This window comes from Brassica oleracea, chromosome C7 (assembly GCF_000695525.1).
Source record: "Brassica oleracea var. oleracea cultivar TO1000 chromosome C7, BOL, whole genome shotgun sequence".
Lineage (NCBI taxonomy): Eukaryota > Viridiplantae > Streptophyta > Magnoliopsida > Brassicales > Brassicaceae > Brassica > Brassica oleracea.
Genome location: NC_027754.1, coordinates 27,156,253 through 27,183,861, shown reverse-complemented (window position 1 = coordinate 27,183,861; position 27,609 = coordinate 27,156,253). Strand labels below are relative to the sequence as shown.

The 27,609-nt window shown below is 31.3% G+C and overlaps 3 protein-coding genes and 1 long non-coding RNA gene across 4 annotated transcripts; 2 read left to right on the top strand and 2 right to left on the bottom strand.

The window, feature by feature from the left end:
* Positions 1–1,261: 1,261 nt before the first annotated feature.
* LOC106304771 lies at positions 1,262–2,579 on the bottom strand. Its single transcript, XR_001262828.1, has 4 exons — positions 2,278–2,579; positions 1,895–1,961; positions 1,686–1,763; positions 1,262–1,574 (listed from the first exon to the last, which is right to left on the bottom strand). It is a non-coding gene; the product is annotated as an uncharacterized LOC106304771 (long non-coding RNA).
* A 1,135-nt stretch (positions 2,580–3,714) lies between these two features.
* Positions 3,715–7,029, top strand: LOC106301416 (protein NUCLEAR FUSION DEFECTIVE 4-like). Its single transcript, XM_013737810.1, has 3 exons — positions 3,715–4,136; positions 5,201–6,141; positions 6,212–7,029. The coding sequence occupies exons 1-3, from the start codon at positions 3,828–3,830 to the stop codon at positions 6,678–6,680; spliced, it is 1,719 nt and encodes a 572-aa protein (XP_013593264.1). The 5' UTR covers positions 3,715–3,827; the 3' UTR covers positions 6,681–7,029.
* A 702-nt stretch (positions 7,030–7,731) lies between these two features.
* On the bottom strand, positions 7,732–10,466 carry LOC106304263 (protein DA1-related 4-like). Its single transcript, XM_013740673.1, has 3 exons — positions 9,962–10,466; positions 8,635–9,400; positions 7,732–8,336 (listed from the first exon to the last, which is right to left on the bottom strand). The coding sequence occupies exons 1-3, from the start codon at positions 10,336–10,338 to the stop codon at positions 7,929–7,931; spliced, it is 1,551 nt and encodes a 516-aa protein (XP_013596127.1). The 5' UTR covers positions 10,339–10,466; the 3' UTR covers positions 7,732–7,928.
* Positions 10,467–20,980: 10,514 nt separating this feature from the next.
* Positions 20,981–24,402, top strand: LOC106304270 (protein PHLOEM PROTEIN 2-LIKE A8-like). Its single transcript, XM_013740681.1, has 2 exons — positions 20,981–21,511; positions 23,978–24,402. Exons 1-2 carry the CDS (start codon positions 21,036–21,038, stop codon positions 24,228–24,230), a joined length of 729 nt encoding a protein of 242 aa, XP_013596135.1. The 5' UTR covers positions 20,981–21,035; the 3' UTR covers positions 24,231–24,402.
* The last annotated feature ends 3,207 nt before the right edge of the window (positions 24,403–27,609 follow it).

The window sequence follows — 27,609 nt, the reverse complement described above, 5'->3', positions numbered from 1 at the left end:
GCCGACCAATAAATAATAAACAGGATATAAGGCGGCTCGGCCGACCAATAAATAATAAACAGGATATAAGGCGGCTCGGCCGACCAATAAATAATAAACAGGATATAAGGCGGCTCGGCCGACCAATAAATAATAAACAGGATATAAGGCGGCTCGGCCGACCAATAAATAATAAACAGGATATAAGGCGGCTCGGCCGACCAATAAATAATAAACAGGATATAAGGCGGCTCGGCCGACCAATAAATAATAAACAGGATATAAGGCGGCTCGGCCGACCAATAAATAATAAACAGGATATAAGGCGGCTCGGCCGACCAATAAATAAATTAAATTACTAGTAAATAATATAGGCGGTATTCCGGCCATTATAACATGATATAAATAATAGTAGAGGCGGTATACCGACCATTATAACAGGGTATAAATGATACAAATAAATTTTACCGAATCGCAGAGTGATCGTGCTGATAACGTGTTATAAAAAAACTAGAATTTTATTGTATCGAGGAAATTTAAATAAGGGCAAAATTTTATACCCGTAGGAGAAGATAACACTGATAATAAGAGAGGATGTGTTATTAGAAGGAGAAGGGATGGTGTGTTTACAATCGATCGAAACGATCGTTTATATAGAAAAGAAATTCACTGTGCAAATAGTGCAACGGGCCCCACATCTTTTATATTATCAACATATACGGCGTTTCTTTTTCTGACTTTTCACAACAATATATGCTTTTTAACGATATTTTAACCAACAATTATGTAACCGAGCCATTAATTATCTGGGCCAGATACTAAATAAATTTGGTTTGTTTAGTGTAATAAGATAGTTAAACTATTCAATTGGGCTTCGTATTCATTTGTTAAAATTAGCCCAAAGCCCTTTGTCTGTTTGCTTAGTATGGAGGATATAATATTACGTAAATATTGTTACTGTTTGCATAATATAAAGTCCGAATAGTATTGTACTCGATATATTGACCTAAATATTACATATTACAAGCCCCTGTCTATATATACAGAAACATATTACTTCAACATTGTAATTGAACCATTTTATTTATTTGTTTCACATCCAAAAGTCTTTAGCTTCTGAAATTCTTCACTACATACTTAATCTTATAATTGATATTGTAAATAAGCTTTTATCAAACATAAGTCGTATTACATACATATGATATTTGTATAACATTTTCACCCCGCACATACACACGGATGCTCCCAATTCTCCACTCTTTTGAGCAAAAACCAGAGCAAATGATTCTATACCAACTCATGGTCTAGTTCTAGTTCCAACAAAGTATTAAAAAACTTATCATAAACACCAGAGATGGAACCCAACAGTCGATTAAAGCAACAAACTTTCATTTCAATCCCTCAGCATATGAACAAAAAAACAGAGCAAAAGATTCTATGAATTGTAACAAGAACCTGATGTTTCATGCTTCATTGAGTTATGTTAAACGCATATGCTTCACTTCCTCTGGTAAGAGATCTTACCAAACAATCTCCTTCTCTTTATCATCATCTCCACCATCGTCTTCCTCTTCCTCATAAGGAACCTTTACACCCTGCAACCAAGGAGAGAAAAGTAGAAATAGTGTAAGAGATAGATATGTGATACTTTTTCAGATGCTCCTCAGTAAAGGAACATTGTAAACTGGAAAGGAGATAAGAGCAACCTCGTAAAAGAACGAGACCAGCAGTGAGACCAATTCCAGCAGCAGCAGCGGGATGCTCCTTGGCGTTTCTCAATACCTCTGCAAATAATTTTTTTTTTTAAATAGCAGAAGGGATAGTGACTCAGATGTATGATAGAGATTCACCATTACAAATCTGGTAAATCATATTAGCATTGATCATCAGGAATGAGAGGAAGATTCACCATTACCTGTAACTTTACTGAAGAAAACAGTCTCATAGGTCTTATACTGATTCAAAGCATGTGGAATGAAATCCTGCAATTTCAGGAAAAAATAACAGATAAAAAGGTTTACTCCATCCATCTTCTAAGCAACATGAATAGCTGACATCTTGAAAAGACATTTGTTTATATGTAACCAAAGAAACTCAATGCGGGGAGATACTCAACAAGAGGAAGGGGAATCAAAGGCCATCAGCAAGTTCTAACGCTACGATTCCACCATATGAACAAACGATAACTAGCACCATTTTACATCTAAAAAAGGCTAAATGAAGCAGAGTATGTTCTAAATCGAACTAAGTTCTAGTGTATCCTGAAAACTGCTACCAAAGAATCTCGATAATGATAACCTGTATAGATCGGAACTGAGAGGTAGAGTTTTCACGGAGAGAACGAGCGGAGCGCCTAATGGAATCCGTCGATTTCTTCACCGTCCGCTGCAAATCATCTACCCATTTCTCTGCTCCTCCTACGGCTTCCTCCACCGATCCAATCACTCCGACCGGTTATGCTCCGTCGCATCGGCGGAGACTGAAGTCACTGCGAATCATCGGGAACGCCGGTTGCTTCGGTTTCCTTCATCGTCGGCGTTTACGACCTTTCTTCTCTTATGAACACGTGTCCAACAAGATACGTATCTTCCTTCCCCTGATTAAGAACCGTTCCTTACTTTGATATCTATTTTTTTTAATTACTAATTATCCTAAAAACGCCCATAAGAACCCGCGATAAAAATGCTGTAATAGTGACGAGAAATGCAAAAGTACCTCTAAAACTATATAATACATTTTAGTTTGAAAATTTATATGTAAAAAAAATTAAAAATTTAAAGTTTTGTCTTTTTATATAACTATTGTGTCAAACTCTAACTAAAAGAATTACATATACTCATTGAAATCTAATAAATTTAAATATTAAATTTATATAATAAAATAGAATTACTAAGTTTGTAGCATCTATTTTTGTATAGTAAGACTAGGTGTATGGTGCAGTAAAATGTGTTTTAAATCTAATTTATATTTAAAAATAAATTTTATTAAATATTATAGCTTTTACTATTTTCTTACTAATATTTAATATAGATTTGATATATATTAAATCAATTTGTATAAAACTAATAAAAATAATATAAAATTGTATAATTATCAAATATTTAACCTAAACAATATTATAAATTTTGTAGATATATAAGAATTGAAGAAATTTTTGAAAACTTTAATAATACAAATTGTATAAATATACAAAATAATAATATTTCGAAATTTGAAATGTTATATATGAATATATTTATTTTATAGATGATGTATGAGTTATTACCATATTTTAAAAAAATTTATCAAAAAGAAATATCAATATTAAATATAATATATGAATTATTATCATATTCTAATAAGTTTGTCAAAAATATAAATCAACATTAAATGAAATTATCTATATCATATTTTTTCGGAAGCCTTATCATCAATTTCAGTAGACATGTCATATTTGTTTTGTGAAATTGATCGTAGAAAAGACATTTAGTAAAATCTCTTCGAAAATATAGTATAAATGATGTATTATTTATTAATCAATACCAAACCGAAATCATGGTAGACTTTTCCAAAACAAACTCATAAACCAAATGGATATGATTGCCGTAGAAAAAACAGAAACCGAATAAAAATTGATTCCAAGTCGGTTTACAGTACCTCATATGAAATGCCGCCACGTAAACCAATGATTCGTTCTTTTGTTTTGTTTTGTTATATTTGAACCGTTTTTCTCAGATTCTATAAACCAGGGAAGTTTCGCTTTACACAAACAAACACATCGAACCCAGAGAAGGAAAAAAAAAAAAACAATTATCTCCAGTGATATAGGAACCAACGTCGGAGATTACCAAGACGGTTGGTGGAAAGAGATGGCGGGACAGTCGCGAAAATGGATGATTCTGGTGGCGACGATCTGGATTCAAGCCTTCACCGGAACCAATTTCGATTTCTCGACGTACTCGTCGGATTTGAAATCGGTTCTAGGGATTTCTCAGGTGCAGCTGAACTACCTCGCCGTCGCTTCGGATCTCGGGAAGGTTTTCGGCTGGTCATCGGGGCTCGCGCTTTTGTATTTCCCTCTCTGGACGGTTCTCTTCGCGGCGGCGATTATGGGATTCGTCGGGTATGGTGTTCAGTGGCTCGTCATCACTAACGTTATCTCTTTGCCGTACATCCTGGTAAAATCATTTCTTCTTTAAGCATTTTGATTTCTTGAGCATATTATTATATGTCTCTGTTGTTTAATCGGTGAATCAATTCGATTTTTTTTTAATTATTATTATAAGCTAATCTTGATTGTTGAAACATATATTCGATTCTTCAGCGTTAAGTAATGTAGCTTCAATACTTCATCGCTTTAATAAAAGCAAGTAACTCAAACAAGCATTTTCTTCAGCTTTATAGATGATTAACTAATGTAGTTTTTTTTAATAAACTTAACTAAGAACATCATTTTTCTTGACAATATTTACAGAAATATAAGAAATTTATCAAAACGGATGACAAATAATTAATATGAACCATGTTGATGGAATACTCTTAGCATTATGATAAAAAGGATTTAGTATTTTCGCAGGTGGAACGAGTTTGATAGCGAACATGTTAAAAAACATCTTATATCTTTGAAATTCTTCTCTATATCTTCCATTTTGTTTCAGTTGTTTGTGACTAAATGTATTAAAATCAGAGTAGAATTTTTAGTAGTTTACTTCATATTAACCTACGTATTATTAGAGTATTCATATTTTTGTATTATAATTATTATTTTTTGGTTGCACATGAGACGAAACAAGATTTGGACGTTTTTGAAGGTTTGTTGATAGTTGACTGGTGGGTTGGTAGTTCAGAAGTGAAGTTGCATTTGACCTGTTTCGGCTTAATCTTGGATTTGATGACTATAGAGAATCTTTATAGTTTCCTGTGATCGGATCTTAGTTTTGTTTTGTGTATATATTAATATTTTTTCTCTCTGTCGCCAAAAATACTTAAATACTGTTTTTCCTTTACATTCTGAACTATTCTTTGTGGAAGAGTAGGCAGTGGAGGATATCTGTCATGTGATGCATATAATATTGAATTCACATAAGAAAATATTATTGCTGTAGGAAATTATTTGAATGATCTAGCAGCGAGCCTAACCAACTTAAAAAGTTTTTACTTTCTTGGGAGAAATGATTCAACTTTGTGACATGGTCTCAGATACTACTTATAGCTAAGTATGGTTTCTGTAACGTTGTGGCAGGTGTTTCTATGTTGTTTACTAGCCGGACTAAGTATCTGCTGGTTTAACACAGTCTGCTTTGTGCTCTGCATCAGAAACTTCCCTGCCAACAGATCACTTGCGCTTTCTCTCACAGTCAGCTTCAATGGCGTTAGTGCTGCCTTATACACTCTTGCTTACAACGCAATCAACCCTATCTCCACACAGCTATACCTTCTCTTAAACGCCCTTATTCCTCTCATCGTCTCCTTCGCTGCTCTCATCCCTATTATTCGCCAACCGCCTCTTGAGCCTCTCCCACCAGACGGAGTTCGTAGAGACTCTTTCATGTTTCTCTTGCTCAACATATTAGCGGTTTTGAACGGGGTTTATCTGCTTCTCTTTGGTTCAAAGACTTCTGGTGTAACCTCAGCTCGTCTCCTCTTTGGTGGATCGATTCTTCTCTTGATTCTCCCTTTATGCCTTCCCGGTTTAGTCTACGCTCGTAACTGGTATCTGCACAAAGTCCACTCCAGTTTCCGTTTAGAAGGTTCCGGTTTCATTCTCGTTGATGTCGATGAGCTTGAGATACATAAAGGAATGGTCACACGTGAAGCTAGCTTCGACGGCTATCAGTTGCTGAACGATGATATAGTACTGCGAACAGCCATTACTCCTGTTCAGAAGAGTTTCATTGAAGATAACAACAGCAGATCTTGTTGCAGTAAGCTCATTACAAGAAACCAACTTGGAATGCTTGGAGAAGAACATCCTCTGTTTATGCTATTGTGCAGATCAGACTTCTGGCTTTACTATATAGCTTATTTTTGCGGTGGCACGATTGGACTTGTCTATAGCAACAACCTTGGACAGATTGCACAATCTTTAGGACAAAGCTCTGAGACAACAACTCTTGTCACGCTTTATTCGTCTTTCTCATTCTTTGGTCGGTTGCTTTCAGCAACACCTGACTATATCAGAGCGTAAGTCCCTTTTTGCACTCCTCTGTTTCTAGCATCTTGAGAAGATTTATGATCTTATTGAATTGTGCAGGAAGTTTTATTTCGCTAGAACCGGGTGGCTAGCCGTCGCTCTTTTCCCAACCACAGTTGCTCTTTTCTTGCTGGCATCATCAGGGAGTTTGTCAGCGTTACAAGCAGGAACAGCTCTAATCGGTCTAAGCTCGGGTTTCATTTTCGCAGCAGCTGTTTCCATAACGTCTGAGCTCTTTGGACCAAACAGCGTCGGGGTTAACCACAACATCCTCATCACAAACATACCGATAGGATCCTTGGTCTACGGTTTCTTAGCTGCTTTGGTCTATGAATCCCATAGCACCGCTGGGTCAAAGACCGGGTCGGTTATATGTATGGGGCGAGACTGTTATTTCCTAACGTTTGTGTGGTGGGGATGCTTGTCGGTGATTGGGCTAGCTTCAAGTGTTGTCTTGTTTCTGAGAACTAGAAGAGCCTATCAACGTTTTGAACAAGATCGGATAGCTTCAAGCATGCTCTATTCTTGAAAATTTGAACTTCAATCGTGTTATATTGAGAGAAAAGCTGAGGACAAAAACTTGTGCAGAGCTTTGTTAGTGCACATAAGTTTTGATATATATATATATTTTTTTTGGCAGCAACAATAAGAAAGAGAGATCTTAGGGACATGAAGAAGGCTTTCAGTTTTGCGTTTTGCGGCAGTGAATCAGTGAGTTGGAATGGGGAATTGTCACTTTGAGGGCATCGGAAGCAACATGTAATACTTACTTCTGAATTAACCTGACGGGGTAAAGTGGTTTATGTTTTGTTGTAGACTCGTTACACTTTGGACGAAAGTACATTGGTATTTGCTGTCAACACATTCAACATTTGCTATTGTTTTTGTCGTCATACTAATTTGTTATGTGGCAAATTGGCCAATCTTTAGAAATTGCGTGGTAACCGAGCACTGAAGAAATAATCAATCAGAGTACTTGGAATCATTTCTTATCTTAAAAAAAAAAAAATAATACGATAAACTAACTGATTTTTCTATCTATAGATTTCTGGTCCATAGTTCTCATTTGATATAAACAATAATTTTTTGGTCTTGACTTTAAACCAAATTTCTTACATGAATTTTATCCGTCAATGAAATTAGTCCAATACAAAGAATGCCTCTCTTTCAAATCATTTTGATAATAATAAGTTTTAGCTCTATGTCAAGGATAAATAGTCTATTTATCTATGAGAGAATTATATTTGGCCGATGCACTGTTATCAATATGATTGTGAATTTGTAATATAGCGAAAAGAAATAAAAAAAGTTTAACCATGTGGTTTGTTAGTTTAAATAAATATCAAATATTGAGATAGTATAAATTCCAATCTGAAAAGTTGCAAATTATTCAATTTATACAATCAATATACAAACCTTAAAACATGTATTTGCCTTAATCATATTTTTTCCTAAAGTGTTCTTAATTTTTCTTGCTTGATTCACGTTTTCACAACATTTAGATCTCCCTTAATAAAGGCCAGTGGTAAAACAAAAAAAAAAACAAATAAATCTAGATAAAAAAAATGAATGATTATTTTTTACCCAAAAAACATGAATGGTTTTATTTCCATGTAACATATATCCAGATATTAAACATAAATCATTTTACATGTTATACAACTTATTGATAATAGCAATCCAAACTATTTTACAAAGATTTTCAGAAATTGGATATATACAGTTTATGGACATATTTTTTCTTTCCAGTTCTATACTAACGACCCATGCCATTAGCTTAATCTCGGTTAAGTTTAATCTCCAGTTCTCTTCTCCCCTTACGATTCAATTCTCTATTTTTCCTTAGAAGATCTAGAAAACGTTTGATCCTATCGCAACCACCAGAGAGAGTAAAGAGACGTTGGAGATTTTGCTCTAGCAAATCGTGGTCGCGTGAGTTTAAAAAGCTTTGACTAAGTTTCTGAAGTTGACTAGCAACTCCTTGTAGTATATCATTGTGGTGCTTTTGTAAGTGTTCAGACAAAGATCTGATCATAGAGTTATAATCCAATCGGTAAAGCCTTAGATTACGAGGTAGAGACTTGGAGAAACGTTTGTAAATCCTGGATCTCAGGTTCTTCTGAGGATAAGACTTGGAGCACAAGTCTGATGTGGTCAGAGTTATGATATCTGTATCTCTAGTGGCCTGAAAAGACACAAAATAGAAAAGATAAGATCAGATGATCAAGACAGGCTACCAAATCTCAAAATCTAAAGATACATAATTACATTGATATGTGTTATTTTGGATATTTGAGTTATTCAATCAATGATTTAAAAACTTAAGTTAGAATCTTGTGTTTTAAGTCAAATCATATTCAGATACAAGTTGAAACAATATGTTATTCGATTAATTAATTTTTAACTGAAGGTGAAATTTTATTTATAGATGTTTGAAAATGTGTTAAAAATGAATTATATAGATGTTTTATAATTTGACATACCGACACAGCATCGTTGTCAGATTGGAACTCCTTATTTTCTTTGGCCTCGTTGTATTCTTCATATGGGATTAACCGAATACATTTGTTTTCTGCAATGAGTACTTCACAAACATCAGGCAATGTCGATACCATTTCTACCATTGTCTTGCTCTTAATCTCATTCTTTGAAAGGTCCAGAGGATCTTCTTCTATGACAATATTTCCAAAGGCACACCTTGTGAACAGCTCCAGAGCTTCTTCATCGTTTAGACCTTTAAGCTCATAAAACACACTCACCTGGCATTCTTTAAGAATTTGTTCATTTTGGGAGGTTATGATGATCAAGCTTCCTGGACCAAACTTGTCAAATCCACCAAGAAACGACTTTGCATCCGGAGCATTTCGCACATCGTCCAGAGCAATAAGAACCCTTTTCTTGCGGTTGATCGGCTCTGAATCAATACAGTTTTGGTCAAACTCCTCCATTGGAATCTCACTCAAGTAGTCAGGATCTAAAGGATCAAGTCTCTTCCCGTTATATTTTGTGTCAAAATCTTTGATGAGGCAAGAAGCATCATAACCACCAGACATATGGCGAAAGAGGGCTATAGCCAAAGTCGTCTTGCCAATACCAGGCTTACCAAAAATGCCTAGAGTTCGGACGCCCCATGGTTGCTTGCAAAGCAAGTTTTCTATCTCCTTTTGCCTTCTGTGGATCCCAATCTCAGCCGTTGGATAGAGCTTCTCACACACATCCCTGGCGATCTCTTTCGTAAATTCGTATTCACTGCAAAAAGAAAAATACCCATATATATGATTCCTCGGAGCTACGTTTAAATAGTAAAGACGTACCCATCTTCTACGTATTTATTTAAAACTTGGGTTAGGGCGGATAAGCTACTAATATAATTGATCATTTGAAAATTTAAGTTCTTCTCAGTTCAAAGGAAACATTAACTTTCAATTTCTTTTGTTATTCTTACCGGTCAAGCTTGTTTCACCTTTTCATGAAAATATAACTGTTTTATATTTTTCTTCCAAAATTGTTTGTTGTACTTTGGTTAATTATGCATGAACGAAGTTTTTATGTGTTGCTATGTTTGAAGACCAAGTAAATCATCTTCTCTAAATAATTGATTATAAATTTTACAATAAATGTCACTGATTAAATTTAGAATATATCTCTCCTTTTTTTATCAAAAGAATATATCTCTTTTATTGACTTTCTTATATATAATTAATTTGTATTTTATCTCTTTTACTATAATTTGTTATTAATAAAAAAAATATTTAATTTCTATTTAATAGATTTTATATATAGAACATTAGTTAAGGAAAATATTATAACCTTCGTTCTTCATTATATATGTGACCTGGTAATACTGCTGATGAGTCTAGTAAAACCTGATCTAGCATTGCATTCTGCCTCGCCGATAATATCGTGACTTTATAGAGCACTGGAACCACCACAAGGTCTTTCTTAGGGAGTTGATTCACAAGATTTTCAGGCGCAGAGAACGTGTCCTCCTTGGAGAAAACAACAACAAGAATCTTAATTCGATCAGCCAACCGATCACTTTGATCATCGAGCTGATAGATCCCATGGTGGTTGAAAGTAGCTTTGAGGTAGTTGATGAAGGAGGAAATTGATTGGTCGTTGTTGTCAAAACTGATATAAACGCAGTGATTTGCTTTGTCGTTGTTGTTGTTGACGTCGGTGTCCATATATTTGTCAGTGATATCAAATGCAAAAATATTTTATCTACTTGTGTACTGGAAAACGTTTCATTATTTGCAACCCGTTTTTGGTTGGAAATGGAATGGATCAACTGCATCCTGGTTATCTATAGCCTTTGTCGAACAGTTATATAAACTTAATTTTTATTCTAAAAACCAAACAACATGTAAATTTACAGCAATTATATATTTAGGGTCAATTGCTTGTTAGCGTTTGAAGCTTCTCAAATATAAAAGGTAAGGCGGGGAAATTTCGCGGAAGTTTCCTATTTGAAAGGTGACCGTTTCTAAGTGGTTAACGTAGTTGTCTTTTCGTCTACCCAACCTCAGTTCTAACAGTGTTTTTTTTTTAGGTTTTAAAATATGCACTAGATCTCGATCCGCGCAACCGCGCGGATTTTTGTTTTCATTTATTTTTATATAAATATTTTGTTTTCAATTCTAAATTGGTATATATTATAATATATATCGTCTATCAATTTTTAAAACATAGCAAATTTACGGTATATTTTTTTCATTGTTTCAAACTTTCACATGTATTTGTATGTTCTTCTATATATATATTCGGATTATTATTTTATTATTAAAATTGTAACTATATATATAAAGATTAGTAAAATATTGTTTTATTGTCATATTCAAAGATATTGTAACATTTCACAAATTTATAAAGTTTTTTTAAAATTTAAACTTTTCGGTTCATAGATTTATATTATCGAGTAAATAATTAATCATTTAGTTTTTGTTTAATTTTAAAATAAAATATATAGTTTAAAATTTGTTTTCATTGGTTTAAGACAGTAAAGATTAATCATTGTTAGATAATATGGTTTTTTTTATTTAAAAAAAATATTTATAATTTTAAAAGTTAACATCGACAAATATTTAAATATTTAACATATGGAGGTATAGTATTACAACATAAATTATATCTAGTTAATTTATATTATCTATAAATCCATTGGATCATCTATTGTTTAAATTCAATTATTGATAGCCCAATAAAAATTTATGGTATGCCCAAAATTTTAAATGATAACATTAGATATTAAATGTAACATGATTTACTAGGAATAGGTCCATTAGGTTCATTTTTAAAAAAATCACACATGAATCAAAGTTGTGACTTCTGTTTTCGTATATAAGATATCAGTTTTTGGTCGGTTCACCGATCCAAACCGGTCTATTTCGGATAATCATTCTGGTTAAATGTTAAGCCCTTATAATTTTTTTTCTCATTTTATATGTTTGTTTCTTGCATTCATTAATTATATACATCTTTTTAAATTGCTTCTTCAAATGATTGAAAACTAAATAACTAATTTATCGTAACAAAAAATGATTTAAGTTAGTTAGGTAACATGAAAACTTAATACAAATAGATATTATTTAGAATTATATATGTATACAATGTTTTATTTGAACACCAAGTAAAAAGTATTATCCGAACAACTAATTAAAATTTTAAATATAAGTGATATTTTTTTAATTTAAAGTACATGAATTTTACATTAACTTTATTAGATATTGACAATTTACTATATTCTTTTCTTAAATATAATTAATTTATTTATCGGGTATTTTATTTTTTAAATGTAATTTCTTATAAATTAAATTATTAAAAATATACTATTAGTATACAAAATTTATTAAATTTGTGATTTTAGAAAATTATGTAAAAAAGTTCTGGTTTATGATAAAAATGACAAATTATATTTCTGATTCTTTTAAAATTTATTACATATATACATATATAAAACTAAATTATATACGGTGACTGCCGTTACTGGTTTGATTGCGGGTACCACTTATATTTTAATTCATTTATAAACCACATATGTATCCATTAAAAGAAGTTAAATAATTTATAAAAATATAATGCTTTTTCACACCGTTTGAAATATAGGTGCTCTATAAGTTCTCAACATTAATTATAAAACTTATTTGACGTCAATTTATTAACTTTCACATTTTATTTTTTAAATATATTTGATGTCAACTTACACCAAAAATAATCTTGCATATATAATTATTAATTATATTCTTTTAATTATATTCTTTTAAGAATAAAAATAATCTAAGAATAAGAATCTAATATGAAAGTTTTATAAAGTTTAAATGAATGCAATATTTGCTTATAAAAAATATAAAAAATATAATTCATTAATTTAATTAATTTATATTAAAAAAATAAAAAATGTTAGAATCAGTAAATTGACGCCAAATAAGTTTTATAATAAACAACTGATCAAATAAGTATATATCATACAATTAATCAAATGAATTACATAAATTTTATTAATAGTTAATAAAAAACATATTAAAATAATTAAAAAATTAAATTAAATAATATCTTATATAAATTTCATATTTAATATAAATAAAATAAAATAATTATAAAGTTTTCAAATACACTAAAATAAAAATGTTAAAACCATGCAAAATAAATTAATATGTACCTAGCTACAGGAAGTATATGTTATGCATGACAACATCTTTCAACTTAATGATGTTATGTAGTTAACATCACGAGTTTAATTTTATTCATCTAAAAACTGTAGATGTCAGGGACAGTTTAAATATCTCGTCATACTTAATGAAAATTGAAGTTAGACTGAGGAAAAAATTCGAAGAAGAATCGACCAAAGCGTCAAGAAATCGATTTATTATATTGCATGATATTATACTACATATCTCTTATATATCAATCCCAACATTACAATATATTTTCGTAGCCACGTGTCATCACCATGATGATTCTTAGAATCTTTAAAAAAATAAGTTGGTCCATACAAATATATATTATATTTTTTATTAAACTAACTATCAAATTGATTAGTAGTGTACAAAATAATATTCTCAATTTTTTCCTTAAATAAAAGCTATAGGATTACGTAATATGATTAACATATATATGACAATTAATGATTATGAATAATACATATTTGATAACACTTTGATTCCTATCTACTTTTTTGTTTAATTTTATATTATTAAAAGAAATTAAAAAATCACATTAAGCATATAATAAAAATATTTATATTTGTTTCTTATATGTTATATGTTGAATTTTTTAAAGCGACTCTAAATTATTGAAAATGGTAAAAGTCCCACATTGAAAATTTGTGAACAATGGTTTAACCTTTTTTTTCAAACAAAATACAAATGATCATAAATCGTATGCATATGAAATCTCATTAATAGATATTCATATTATATATATATATATATATATATAATATAATTTAATTTAAATTAAATTATAAACTATATAAAATATGTTAATTTCAAAATTTGAATTGAAAAATTATAGAGATTTTAACATTTTAATTTTGAACTTTGTATTGATAAACCTCACATTAAAAGTTTTGTGATTAACAATTTAAATTGTTGTTACTGTAAATATACAAATGTTAATAAAATCAAATGAGTAGGAAGTGTCATAATAAATATTTATATTAAACTATACAATATATATATATATATATATATATATATATGTAAATATCACTAAAGTTTAATTATACCATATAAAGTAAATAAAATGATTATTTTGACTTATTTACCAAAAACATGATTGTAAACAAACAAAAAAAGTTATGATTTTGATTTATGTGCTTACTCTAATGTAAAAACTTTTATGTATACAAATTATTTTTTAAATATGTGGTAATATGTTATTTGATCCCGACAATCTCAGAAATACAATTCTTCAAATCTAAGTGTTTTTAATATTGGAATCACTATATATATATATATATATATATATATATATATATATATATTATTTCATTTACATTAAATAGTTTATTCTTAATTATTATTCCTAAAAAGATTTTAATAAAATATCATGACAAAATTTCAATCACCTCATTTTGAGTTTGTTCGAAGAATGAGAGATTTGATAATTCGTATAATATTTGTTTCTAACTAATACCCTATCTAGCTATTATGCATTTTTATCGGTATACTTTTATGAAATTCACTGAATTCACAAAAGAAGTTAAAAAAGAAAGAAACAAAAGTCATATCAGTGAAACAGAAACGAGAACGAAAGCACAACTTTATAGAAGTAGAAAATAAAATCACTTATGGAGAGTCAATAGTAAACAAATCGAGAGGAGAAAACCTAATCCTCTTTTGCCATTTTACAATCGATGTTACCTATCTGGTTTTTGTGATTTGTGTCAGCCGCAAAACTTAATTTTTTTTGTGCATATGAAGTTTTAAAAATAATAAAAATGAACCGTAATACGTTAACTCTTCAACAACGATGATACATTTAAGAGACCAACATTTGTATTCGTCATTTTACGATCGCTAAAGACTGTAGTGTTGCAAAATATTCAAATCATTTAGTGAACGAACATTAATATATCTATATATATATATAAATATGTTCGCCTCACTCCTGCTTTGCCACGTGGAAAGTTGATGCCTGACAGGCCAACACGTGTCCCAGCTGTATTAAACGCAGCACTTCATTTAATCTGAGAATTTGTTGGGCTTTTATCGTTAGGGGAATATCTATAGTGTTTTGGACTACTACTTTCTGATTATGTATGCGGCTCGTCGGCCCAACCTCGATAACCCTAAATCTAATGAAGCAAAGAAACGTAGGTCATCTCTCTCCTTCTTTCTGCGGCGCTTGGAAACGTTGAGCTTCTTCCAAATCTCTGAAACGTAGGTCGTCTCTCTCCTTCTCATTTAACATATTTATAATACTTATGATTTTTAATGCCACCGTAAAAAAGTAATTTATTTATTAACTCCATTAAAAATATTAACAGTTAGCCATTAAACTAAATTATTTTAACAAAACAATTAAACAACCACAAAATGAAAGCTCACAGAGTTGTTATAATATATATTAGCCGACCATTTTTTCTAATTGAAACTATACTCATACATAAAAAACTACACCAGTATTATATAATATTCAACTTTTTTCAGATTAGATGTCGTTCTAATTTTTTCACACTAATTAAGAAAAATGTTAAATGCTCTGTTTACCCCTATTTAGTTATTTAAAACTTATTGATTCTTTTCTACTATTATGTAAGGATTAAACAAAATTAACACATATTAATTCGAAAGCATACAACCTCACTCACACCACATCTAATTTTTCATGCGGTTGACCTGTGGTAATCATTTCCTCGCAAAGATCATTTTGTAAAGCAAACAACACGAACACATATTAGTTCCAAAGCAAATCTAAGACACTACTAATAAGAGCTAAAACGTATTTTCTCCATGCCCAAACATCTTAACAACCATAAACATCATTATACATTTTTTCAAATCCTAACATAAAACACATGCAAAGAAAATATACAATAATATAAACATATACATCATACGTAAATTATATCTCGCCCGTAGGACGGGCCGATCCTAGTATAGATATATATTCTTGTAAGCTTCTCTGTATAAAACATGCACATTAGAAAAGGGAAATTCTCGGAAAACCCTTGAAGTTAGCTTTGACTCTTACGTTTTAACTCAAGTCTCGAAGACTTTCTACTATTTCAACAAACATTCAAATTGTGTGTTTCTAATAAACATTTTAATTTAAAGTCAACTATTGTCTTCCCATTGTCTCTTTATGCCACCACATCAAATGAAATAATTCCATAGACAAATAAAACTTTATAGCCGTAACAAGGACAGAACAACACACTATATACCATAAACAAATACTCAAATTGTTGGTTATAAATTGATACGACTTGTGTGGAAAAAATGCATTTTGGTGACTATCGAAGATACGCAATTGACACGTTGAATAGTTCTTCTTCTTCATTTTAATGTTGAATGGTTCATAAAAGAGTACAACTAAACTTAAAAATAATTTGATGGTTGTCATTTGTTTAGTCAGATCATATTCCTGGAAACTTCAATTCATATTCACGGTATAAAGATTTGCTCCTATGGTAATACTTAGTCAAATATATTTTCTAGATTTAGCTCATCTCTCCACACTAGGTAACAAGCGAGACCAAGTCTGAAAAAACTGCTTGTAACTTTCGATACAAAGTGAAATGGGTAAAATTTAATAATGTTCCAAAAAGTGAAATTTAATATTCATGAGGCGCCGATAGCGGTGAATATCGACACCTCGATTCATTTAAAGAAAAACTAAATGCAACCCATTTTTCAAGATAATATCAGGTCATATTTCAGCAAATGAACACACTGCTGGTCTGACTTAAAAAACAGCAGTAGCATCTCAAATATTACGATTTGAGAATATACGCTAGATGGATGGTTCTTAAAGCTCTACATTGATCTTTAGTGGATATACATAGGTTTGAAAAGATAGTTCTAGACAAACACAATTTATGGGTACAAAAAATCAAAGACAGAAATAATCCATTTTGTATTCGGAGTTAGAAACACTAAGCTGGACAATGGAAAGCATGTTGCATTATTCGACATGTCAACACTTTATGACTGATTGCAAAGACTGATTGCAAAGACTTGATAGCGATGATAAAAAAACCTCATGCATGGCGACTTTTTCGATGGAGTTGGAAGAAATACATGAACAGAGATCACATGATGATTGCAGGATCAACAAAAAAAACTTTCAGCCTCCATAGAGTTAAACACTTCTGACCAACAAACAAGATGGGCCCACGATCCTAGAGAGAGATCGCCGTGGGCACACATGAGGGACATATAAGAATGTTGCAAGTGGTATTAAAACTGGTAAACCATCTAGAGAATTAGATTACATACTGTTTTCATCAGTGGGTCTCCCACGGCTGTTTTCTTGTCCCATGGACCCATCCCCCAGCCAATGAATAGTGTATTAATTTTTAAAGGCTAAGGAAATTTTTTTACTGACCATGCAATCATCACATGATATTTTTTGTGCTTTTATATTTCTCAATAAAACATTTATATTTCTACTAATTCAATTCAATCACGTTTTTTTTAAGATAAGTGACAAAAACGATAAGTGCCTTTAAAGACATACGTAAACAAGTTAATTTTCTAAAAAATTTAAAATATATTACCTTATATATGCTTTTGGCTTCAATATCAGAGTATCGTGAACAATTTTTTGATAAATATCTATATTCTACTAATTCAAATTATTCACGTTTAGTTCTGAAGTTTTTTTTAAATAAATGGCCAAAATGATAAATATCTTTAGAAAAGTGACCAAAATGGTAAATAATTTTAGAGACGTAGATAGTCAAATAATTTGTATAAATCCTTTAACATATACCATCATATATAATAAATGAGGATGTTACAGTTTTAAGATTACATTCATGGAAAGGAAAAAGAAAATATCGCTTTCAGTTTTATCGATACACACCAAATTATTAAGTACAGTATTTGAGTTTTGTTACTGAAAATAATAAGGAAGCAACAAAAGCAAAGTATTGGGTTTGAGAATCCTCCTGAATTCAATAAGAAAATCAAATGCTTTTCATCCTAGAGCACAGAACACATCAAGTCAATAATTTTACTTTTGTAGACTAACAAATTTTATTTATCTATTGAATATAAATCATACTATATAAGAATAAATTTAAAGGTAGTCTACTTAATCCAGTTCTGACCAATAAATCATGTGGTGTTCAACCAAAGACTTTCCAATATCAAAGCTAGATGTACAATTATCATGCATTAAGATCAGAAACATACAGATGGTTAACTCAATAAAATTAAATTGGCACTCCATTAATTAAACCTATCTACCAAACAATGAAAACAGCATTTCAAAATCCCCCATAATCCAACAAAAAATTACACAATCATGAATAAAGAAATCATGGTGGTAAAAAAATCAAAATTCCATAAACTACAAAGGATTTACAATCTTCGCAAAAGATGAGATATTTTCCCAAATAAAAAAGCCGCGAAAATGGTCAATCTGCCCTCAATAAAAAATTGGTGGATCAGCTCCCTAGTAGTCGTCTGGGTTGATGGAGTGATCGATAATATTTTTGTGGCAGTTTACAAAGATGGTGATCGACAAGGTAATCAACTTAAATAGAAATTTTGAACCAAATTAATTTGCGATCTAGCCAGATATCTGGGATTGTAGTTCTATGTTCTAATATAGAATTGTGTATTTTCCTGTTCTGATTTGGTTGAAACCTAAGTGCATGGAAACTTGGTTGATAGTTCATTTTGTGTTTCGAAAACAATTTCGATCGAAACCGCTTGAAAACGCATTAGAAACATTTTCTTAAAAGTCTCATTCTGAAAATGTCATAAGAACTTGTGTTTCTATTTCATAGACTTGTGATTCTGTTTTAGAAATGCGAAAAAGTTATTTGATTTTAAAATAACCTGTAAATAATTAAAAAAATATATGATATATTACTTATTTTGATAATTTTGTCAAAAAGATAACTTGTACTCTTTTATAAAAATAAGTTTATAAAATCTACAAAGAAAACCAATACACTTTTGTTACTCGGCTTTCTAGAGAAAATGAATTGAATTCACATGTTCATGTCATGTATATATATATAGAGATTGTTAAAACGTTTGCATTCCTTTAAATAAAGTAGCGTTTTATGTTTTAAAATGGTTCGTTTATGCGTATCCATTTCCGATTCCACACAATTTAAGATGGAAACTGTTTCTAAATGAATCACTTTCCACTCGTTCCTCCAAATTATATTGAGATATTCAAATAAACAAGTAAAAGGACAAAAATAAATTCTTATATATCTGATACCCACGAGTATTCATAAACATCACTCATCGGTTAAATATGCTCTATCCGAAATTGATCCCAACTGTTCTATTTTGGGTCCGATCCGATTCGGTATTCGGTTCCAGTTAAAAAGTCGCGGGCCTATATATAACAAAGTGAAAAGTCAAACAAGACTTGTCTGGGTCAATTGACATATTAATATATATATGCAAATGATGTTATCGTTTTAATTTTGAAAAATTCAACGAAAATGAAGTAAGATTAAACTTATATATGTTCAGTTTGCAGTCATTGATACATTTATACGCTTTTACCATGTCAACTAGGTTAAGATCCGCGAAATTGCGCGGGATGAACGTTAGATATTAAAATAATTTTTATATATTATTATTTATTTGTGTTTATTTACGTATCATGTATGTAATTAAATTAGAGTAATCATATAAATTAAAACAATACATCTTGTTTATTTACGATATTTTTTGGAAAATAAATCAAAACAATTATTTTATTTATTTTATATGGTATATAACAAAATTTCAATGATATGAATATATATATACATTATATTTTGGTATAGATATTTATTATTGAGACATACTCATATGATAAACATAAAATTTCCAATGTGTGAATTTTTCAATGCAAATTTCAAAATTAAAATATTAAGGTTTCGATATTTCTTCAATACAAATTTAGAAATTAACATATTTATGTATTTTTATATGTTATATAGTTTAATTTTAAACTATGTTAATATATAATATGAATGTCTATTAAATGAGACTCATATTCATATTCATACGATTTATGATCATTTGTATCTTTTTATTACAAAAAAGTTAAACCATTGATCACAAAATTTTAGTGTGAGACATTTAGCGTTTTTAGTAATTTATAGTAGTTTTAAAATTCAAAATATACCATATAATTTTTTTTAATTATATGGTTAATGTGATTGTTTAGTGTCTTTTAATAATTTAGGATTAAACAAAAAAAGGCTAAGATACAAATTTTTTTTATCAAATATTTATTATTCATAATCATTAATTGTCATATATACGTTAATCATATTAGATAATTTAGTAGCTTTTATTTAAAGAAAATGCAAGAATATTCTTTTGTACATTATTTATCAATTTAATAGTTAGTTTAAAAAAATATAATATAAGTTAAGATTGAGCAACATATTTTTCTAATAATTCTGAATTTCATTCTCATGGTGATACGTGGCTACAAAACAATGTTGTAATGTTTCTCAATTAATATACAAGAGATTGTTCAGGCTAGGAACCTCTCCAATGAGGAGATTTCATCGAATGTTTACAGGAAAAAAAAAATCAAAGAGCAAGAGAGATGTTGACGAGAGGCTCTCAAAAGACAAACAAACTCCATGAGAACTTCCCTTGCCAATTAGCTTTTAACGAACTCCATGAGAGTAGCGTATGATTTTTTTCTTCTTTGATCGTAATTATATCACAACGGCGAAATATAAATCTTACGTTTAGGAACCATTATAATCTAAACTCTCTACACAATTTCCTGAGGGTCAGTTATGGGATTTAAATCTGAACATACACATGCTAATTGAAAATTGTTCGTTCAAGTTCTTTTTTAAGTTCATCAACAATTAAGAAGGCCTTCAAAAGTAAACATAATCCATTTATGTTTATATTGGCTAGGTGATCTGTTCGTTGATTCAAATCCTAACCATTTTTATCATCTAGTTGGTCATTAAAATTTTAAGCCTCTAAATAAACAGTATTCCTAATAAAATAACGCGGTCTATATTTAGCCTTTTTGAATATATGGTTAATTTTAAGCATCTCGCTTGATAAAATAATGACCAGTATAGTATTAGTACCATGACTTTTATTCATATATTTTGTAATCTCGACGATTAACGCGGTCAGCTAACCTATATTTAAGAGGACGTCATTTGCTTCTCCAATCAATTAATTACAGACCAAAAAGACAAAGAAAAGAAAAAAAAGAGATGATGGCATCCTCATCTCGAAACGTCAAACCACAAGTGTTCATCAATTTCCGAGGAGCAGACCTGCGTAGAAACTTTGCCCCCTATCTCCATGACGTCTTGCACAGAAATGGGATCAATGCTTTTATAGACAATGACTTGCAAGTAGGTGAGAATCTTACGAATCTTTTTGAAAAGATTGAGGAGTCCACGGTGGCGGTGGCGATCTTATCGAGTAAGTACACGGAGTCAGATTGGTGTTTGAGAGAGCTGGTGAAGATAAAAGAGTGCGTGGATCGACGCACTCTCTGGGTTATTCCAGTATTCTATAAGTTAAAGACATCCACTGTGAAGGATCTTGAGGGAAGTTTTGGTTTTCAGCTATGGGAGCTGTGGAGAAAAGAAAATCATTGTAATCGAGACGACCGAATCCTTAAATGGGATGCAGCTTTGCAGGACGTTAGCGGCAGGAAGGCGTTAAGATTTTTAGAAGACAGGTAACCAAAACTGAACTTTGCAGGACGTTACGTATATGACTTATATTTTGTTCAACATAATATATTCTGAACTTTTATTGGGAAAATATTATTGCTCTATTTCTCTCCAACTTTTTTTATTTATTATTTATTTTTAATGTAAAATTTTATGTAAGAACGCAACGTTGGAGTAGCTCTAAGGAACTAGGTTTTTATTTTTGACGTGAAGATAACCCTGAGATTATTATTTAGGATCTAGCCATTTAGGTTTTGAGTATGGTGTTATATGGAACTGCAGTACTTTTTTTTGTAACTGAATATAGAACTGTAGTTTAGCTTTTAGGATTAAAAGTTACTAGATTTTGGACTCGACCTTTATTAGCTTTGTTGATTTATGATTTTTTATTTATTTATTGAGAAAGCTATGATTTAGATATTAAAAAGTAGAAACATGCAAGTTAGTAATATGAACCACAGTCGAGTGATATGTCGGGCTTTGTGTGGCTAGACAATATGGTATTTAATTCTCAGTACGAACAATGAGATTCGTTGGGGTTCCACCCACAGAATACCCCGGATTATAAAAAAAAAAGTTGGTGATCTGAGTCGTTTTGAAAAAATAAAACATATCGAAACTAGGGATCTCTCGAAACTATCATACTGATTTATTTATTCTTTATAAATTGTTTTCAAAAGGGCAGTGTATTGTATTACATGGCACAATGAAGTAAATATTTATCATCTGCTATTAGATTAATTTGAAATTAATGTTTCTCAAACACATATTTTAAAGTGTTCTAGTAAGAAAAAACTAACTAAAATCGATTAGAAAAAAATTTCTCAACTAAAATATAATATTAAAAAAGTCCTTAAGCTACTTTGATGATTTAAATTCTCGGTTACTGTATCTTTAAATCAGAATGTGGTTTTGAAAAGTAATGATCTGTTAATATTTTAACCCACCATTCTACAATTATTAAAGTAACATGACCATTATTAAATGAAAACCATGTGTTTGAGGTATCAAAAATAATACTACCTCCCGAAAGTTACATGTTTTAGAATTTTTTTCTTGTTCCACAAATATAGATTTTCTATATTGTTAAGGTACTTTTTATTCTTTTGAGTAACATTAATTGAGAATATTTGAATTGATTAAATTTTATTGGTGGAAAGTTATTGGAAAGTGTATCAAAAAGTAAAATATAAATTAAATTATAAACATTTATTAAATTTTTAATAAGCATGCATACTTTAGAAAATCTTACTTTTAGGAACAGAGGGAGTATATGTTTTAAAACATGTTCAAACAAAATAAATAATTTGAATCAAGACCCAAAAAGTCCCTAAACTGAAAGTTGAGATTTTTCTTTTAAACCAAACCAATTAGAAAAAAAATATTGTAAAACATGTCATTAGTTAGTGAGAGACTTGAAATTAATCAAATTAAAGCTAATAGTGTTTATAAAATTAAAGTTGAATATTTGAGCAATTACTACTTATCTGAACTTACTTGTTACTTGTTTCATATACTTTGAAGCATACGATTTTAATTAATAACTTTCATCTAAATTTTAATGACACTGTAAACTGAGGGGTTAGACCATCAGTTACCAATTATTTGAGAGAGTTTTACATTAGGTTTTTAGTTAAAGGTTTTTATCTGTATCATATTTAATTGAGCAGTATTTTCATTAAATATTGTTTTTAATATATAATTGTGTCATCTACAAAAACTTAAAGTAAATTTTTAATTGATTATTATTTATTTTAGAAATTGCTTGAAATACCTTAAGTTGACTACCAATTTTCAAAATACCTTCAATCAAAATATTATAATATTTGGATTCAGAATTTAGAGACTATTGTTTACTATTTAGTATTTAAGGGGTGGGTTAAGTTTATAAACTTTCATTAATGATTATTAAACATTTAGAAATGGTTTAAGAAGGTTAGTTTTGTTTTTTTCATCACAAATTTTAGATATTTATGAAATAATTATCATTTATAGGTAAGTTTGAAAAGTTGTATCAAATTTGTGGTAAAGTTAGAATTCTCTCTTTTTAATCGTCTTTGGTTTTTGTTTTATGAAAAAAATACTTTTAAAATTTAGCACAAATAATTATATGTAGGAAAATTAGAGTAATGGAAAATGAATTTACAAAAAATCGCTTAATTTTGTATTTAATTGTTCTCGATTATTTTGAAAAGGGTGGTGTGGTATATTTCAATGGTTTATCATATAAAGTTGTTATTTTATGTTATTATTTGTCTTCTGAAGTATTCTTTAAACCAGGAAAAATGAATCTATATATTTAACTAAAAATTATTTAGAGCACCTTGAAATTATGAAGAGCAAAAAAGTTTCCTAAAATTCCAATAACAATATATTTGAAAGTAGTTCTAAATCACAGTTCAGTCACTATGACGTTGCTAACATTGTTGTTACATGAGCCTCATTGGGCTTCCCTCTCTGTTCCTCTGCAGTGTTGAAGCGACTTTCGTGGATACAATAGCAATACATATTCAGAATTTCCTAAGCAAAGATAAACAGCTGAGAGAAGAAAACCTTAAACCCCAAGGAAAAGGAGGAGAAAACCTTAAGCATGAGGAAGGCTCTAACATGGCATCAAGCAGTATCAAGCCAGGAGAACAATGCCTGAAGCAATTGGAAGAAAAGCTGGATGTTGACTGTAATGACGACAAAACTCGTTTACTTGGAGTCGTTGGGATGGCTTGAAATGGCAAAACTATCATGCCCGAGTAATAACTCGAGTTTTAAACCTTATAATTCCTATTACAAGTGCACAACGAATAATTGTAGTATTTAAAAGTAAAATCCATAGAAACTAAAGTTGCAATATACATGTTTAAGAATGTAGTTAAAGTCGAGAATAGTTAACTTAACACCATCATATTTTCATTAAAATGAATTGAATTTCATCATTTCATTAGACCAACGACAAAAAAACTGTAAATCAGACAAATCGACGATTTTTCCTAGAAAAGTCGTAAAAACGTGTAAGTCATAAAATGTCCAGAACAACCTAAAACACGATAAAATCCAACTTATGACTTGAAATGAAAACCAGCCCATATTAAAAAGACGGACTAATCGGCTTGGGTGAAGAAAAATGGAAAAAGACAGATGAATGTAAAGTTTACAAGATAAACATGAATCTCGAGAAAATAAAGAAGGATCTCCACAAAATTTAAACCAAATCAAGATAGAAAAGGAAAGGCGACCGGCCTTGGAGGCTATATAAAGGGATCTAGGCAGAGCGGAAGAGACACATAAAATTTCTCAGAGAAACTCAACACTTATAGAATTTTAGGCTTATTTACGTTTTAGTTATCAATCTGCGACTTAACTAGGTTTAAGGTTTGGTGTTTAGAACTAGAGAACTCGCTCACAAATCTTTCTGCCGCAGATTTGCAATCTGTTGTAACATCGCTATGCTCTTTCATGAATTCAGAAATAATAGTATATATCTTTCGCTCTCAATTTTGTTATTGCTTTCCTTGTCTTTTTCAAATATCACTTGATCACTTGTTGTTAGCTTCACAGAGACCCGATCCTCAGAGAAGGCGTAAAAGTTTTCTCACAGTTCGAATACGAACTCGACAATGCAAATTTTGGTTCCGACAAAAGTCGATCCAACTTTCAAACCATTCAAACAAAAAGACAAAAGTTGGGACCAAAAGGCGCATGCGTGGTCAATGACAAAGTCGAAAGGCTCCTGAAAGTTGGGACGATCAAATAGGTCAAAACCTGGATTGGCTTCCCAATCTCGTTGTGCTTAAAAATAAAAATGGAAATTTGTGAGTTTGCGTGGACTTTACCGATCTCAACAAAGCAAGTCTCAAAGAAAGCTTTCCACTGCATCACATCGATTGACTGGTCAAAGTAATGGTAGGAAACAAGCTCATATCTTTTAAGGACACTTTCTCCAGGTACAATCGAATCATGATGAATCTAGACGATCGTGAAAAAAACAATTTATTACAGACCGCAGCACATAATGTTACAAAGTGATGCCCTTCGGTCTCAAGAATGTCGGCACCCGACTCTTGAACCGAATGTGCTCCGAACAGCTCATGAAAATCAAGGAAGTGTATATCGATGATACGCTTATGAAATCCCTTGAGGAAAAAGAACATGTCGCACACTTGCAAGAATTTTTCGAGAGACTGAACCTACATAATATGAAATTGAACAAGCAAAATGTCGATTCACAGTGGCATTGGGAGAACTCCTTGGTTACCTAATCATGTGCCGGCGAATTGAAGCAAACCCGAAACAAATTGATGCAATAATTAAAATTGCTCTGCCAAAAACGAAACGAGAAGTGCAAAGGTTGACAGGGCGCGTCGTGGCACTCAACGGTTTCATCTCAAGGTCCAAAGATAAATGTTTTCCTTTATATGAAACTTTCAGAGGAAATAAGAAGTTCGAATGGTCCGAAGAATGTGAGAAAGTTTTCAAACAGCTGAAACATTACTTGACAACTCCCACAGTACTCGTGAAACCTATCGAAGGAGAACTTTGTTCCTCTACATCGTGGTATCCTCAACGTTTGTGAGTCGTTCTCATCAAAGAAGAACGCAGCGAGCAAAAACCAATTTTATGTCATAAAAAACTTGACAGAGAAAAGTGATACCCACTAATGAAAAAGCTAGCACTTGTCGGCTCGAAAACTGAGAATGTATTTCCAGTCGCACGCAATCGTAATCCTCACCACCTTCCCATTGCGGATATTTTCGCATAGCCCCAGCCAATGAGGAAGACTAGAAAAATGGGTGGTCTAATTAATCGAATAAATCATCAAATATCGAACAAGGACATGCACCAAGTCGCAAGTACTCGCCGATTTTCTAGTAGAACTCCCAAAGGAGGGAGCAACAGAACAAGGATCAAAATCAAACTGGATCCTCCTTTTCGACGAATCTTCGTCCAAGCAAGGTTTGAGAATAGGGATTCTCCTTACTATGCCCACCGGAGAAGTGCTGGAACAATCATTCTGATTGACTTTCCAGGCCTCCAATAATGAAGCAGAATAAGAGGCACTTATTGCGGGACTACATCTAGCCAACCGTCTCAAGATAAAAAACATACATACTTACTGTGACTTCAGCTTGTCGCAAACCAAGTCAGTGGAGAATATGATGCGAGAGATGAAAGGATGGATTCATATCTAAAAATAGTCCACAGTCTCGTCAAAGATTTTGACCAATTAGCCCTCATACAAATCACCCGAGAGAAAACGTGGCCGGCGCTTTGGCAGCTCTAGCATCCAGCTCAGATCTGGGTCTCAAAATAGTAATCCCCGTCAAATTAATCAAGCATCCTAACATAGAGCCTCCTTGTGTCGCAAACCATATCCACTCTTAAGACGATGATGTGAGATCGATTTTCCCTCAGAGGAAAATTTGGTGCCACCCAAATTCGGTTTCAACAAACCATGGTGCAAAGCCATTCACGCATACATCACCAACAAAGAACTTACAACCGAGAAATGGTCGGCCTGAAAGATCATAACCCAAGACATCAGGTGCGTCATGATGGACAGAAAAATCTACAAATGAAGATTCTCCAGACCACTCATGTTGTGCGTCCAGGGAAACAAGGTGAAGAGGATAATGGACGAAATCAACAACATATCTTGCAGAAGTCATAATGTTGGAAGTTTTCGCAATAAAAATAATCGTCACGATACTATTGGCCAACCAAGGTTAAAGATTGAGAGAAATTCTCATGAAAGTGCGAAAAATGCGAGAGACACACACCAAGGATCCATCAGGTAGACGAGATTCTGTTGTAAATATCGGCACCATATACATTTATGCACTGTTCGATTGATATCGTAGGGCCTTTACGCAAATCAAAACAAAAAAGGTTCATGTTGGTCTTAACATATTTCTTCTCGAAATGAGTCAAATCGGATTCTTACGCTAACATTGTATATGAGCAAGTCAAAAAAGCTGAACGGAAAACATTATATGTATTTGGTAGACATGGATCCCATAAAAAATTGTAACAAATGGGTATCTCGATGTCATGTCTAACTGATTTTTTAAATGAATTAAACAATTTTTTGTTAACCAGTTTGAATTCTTGT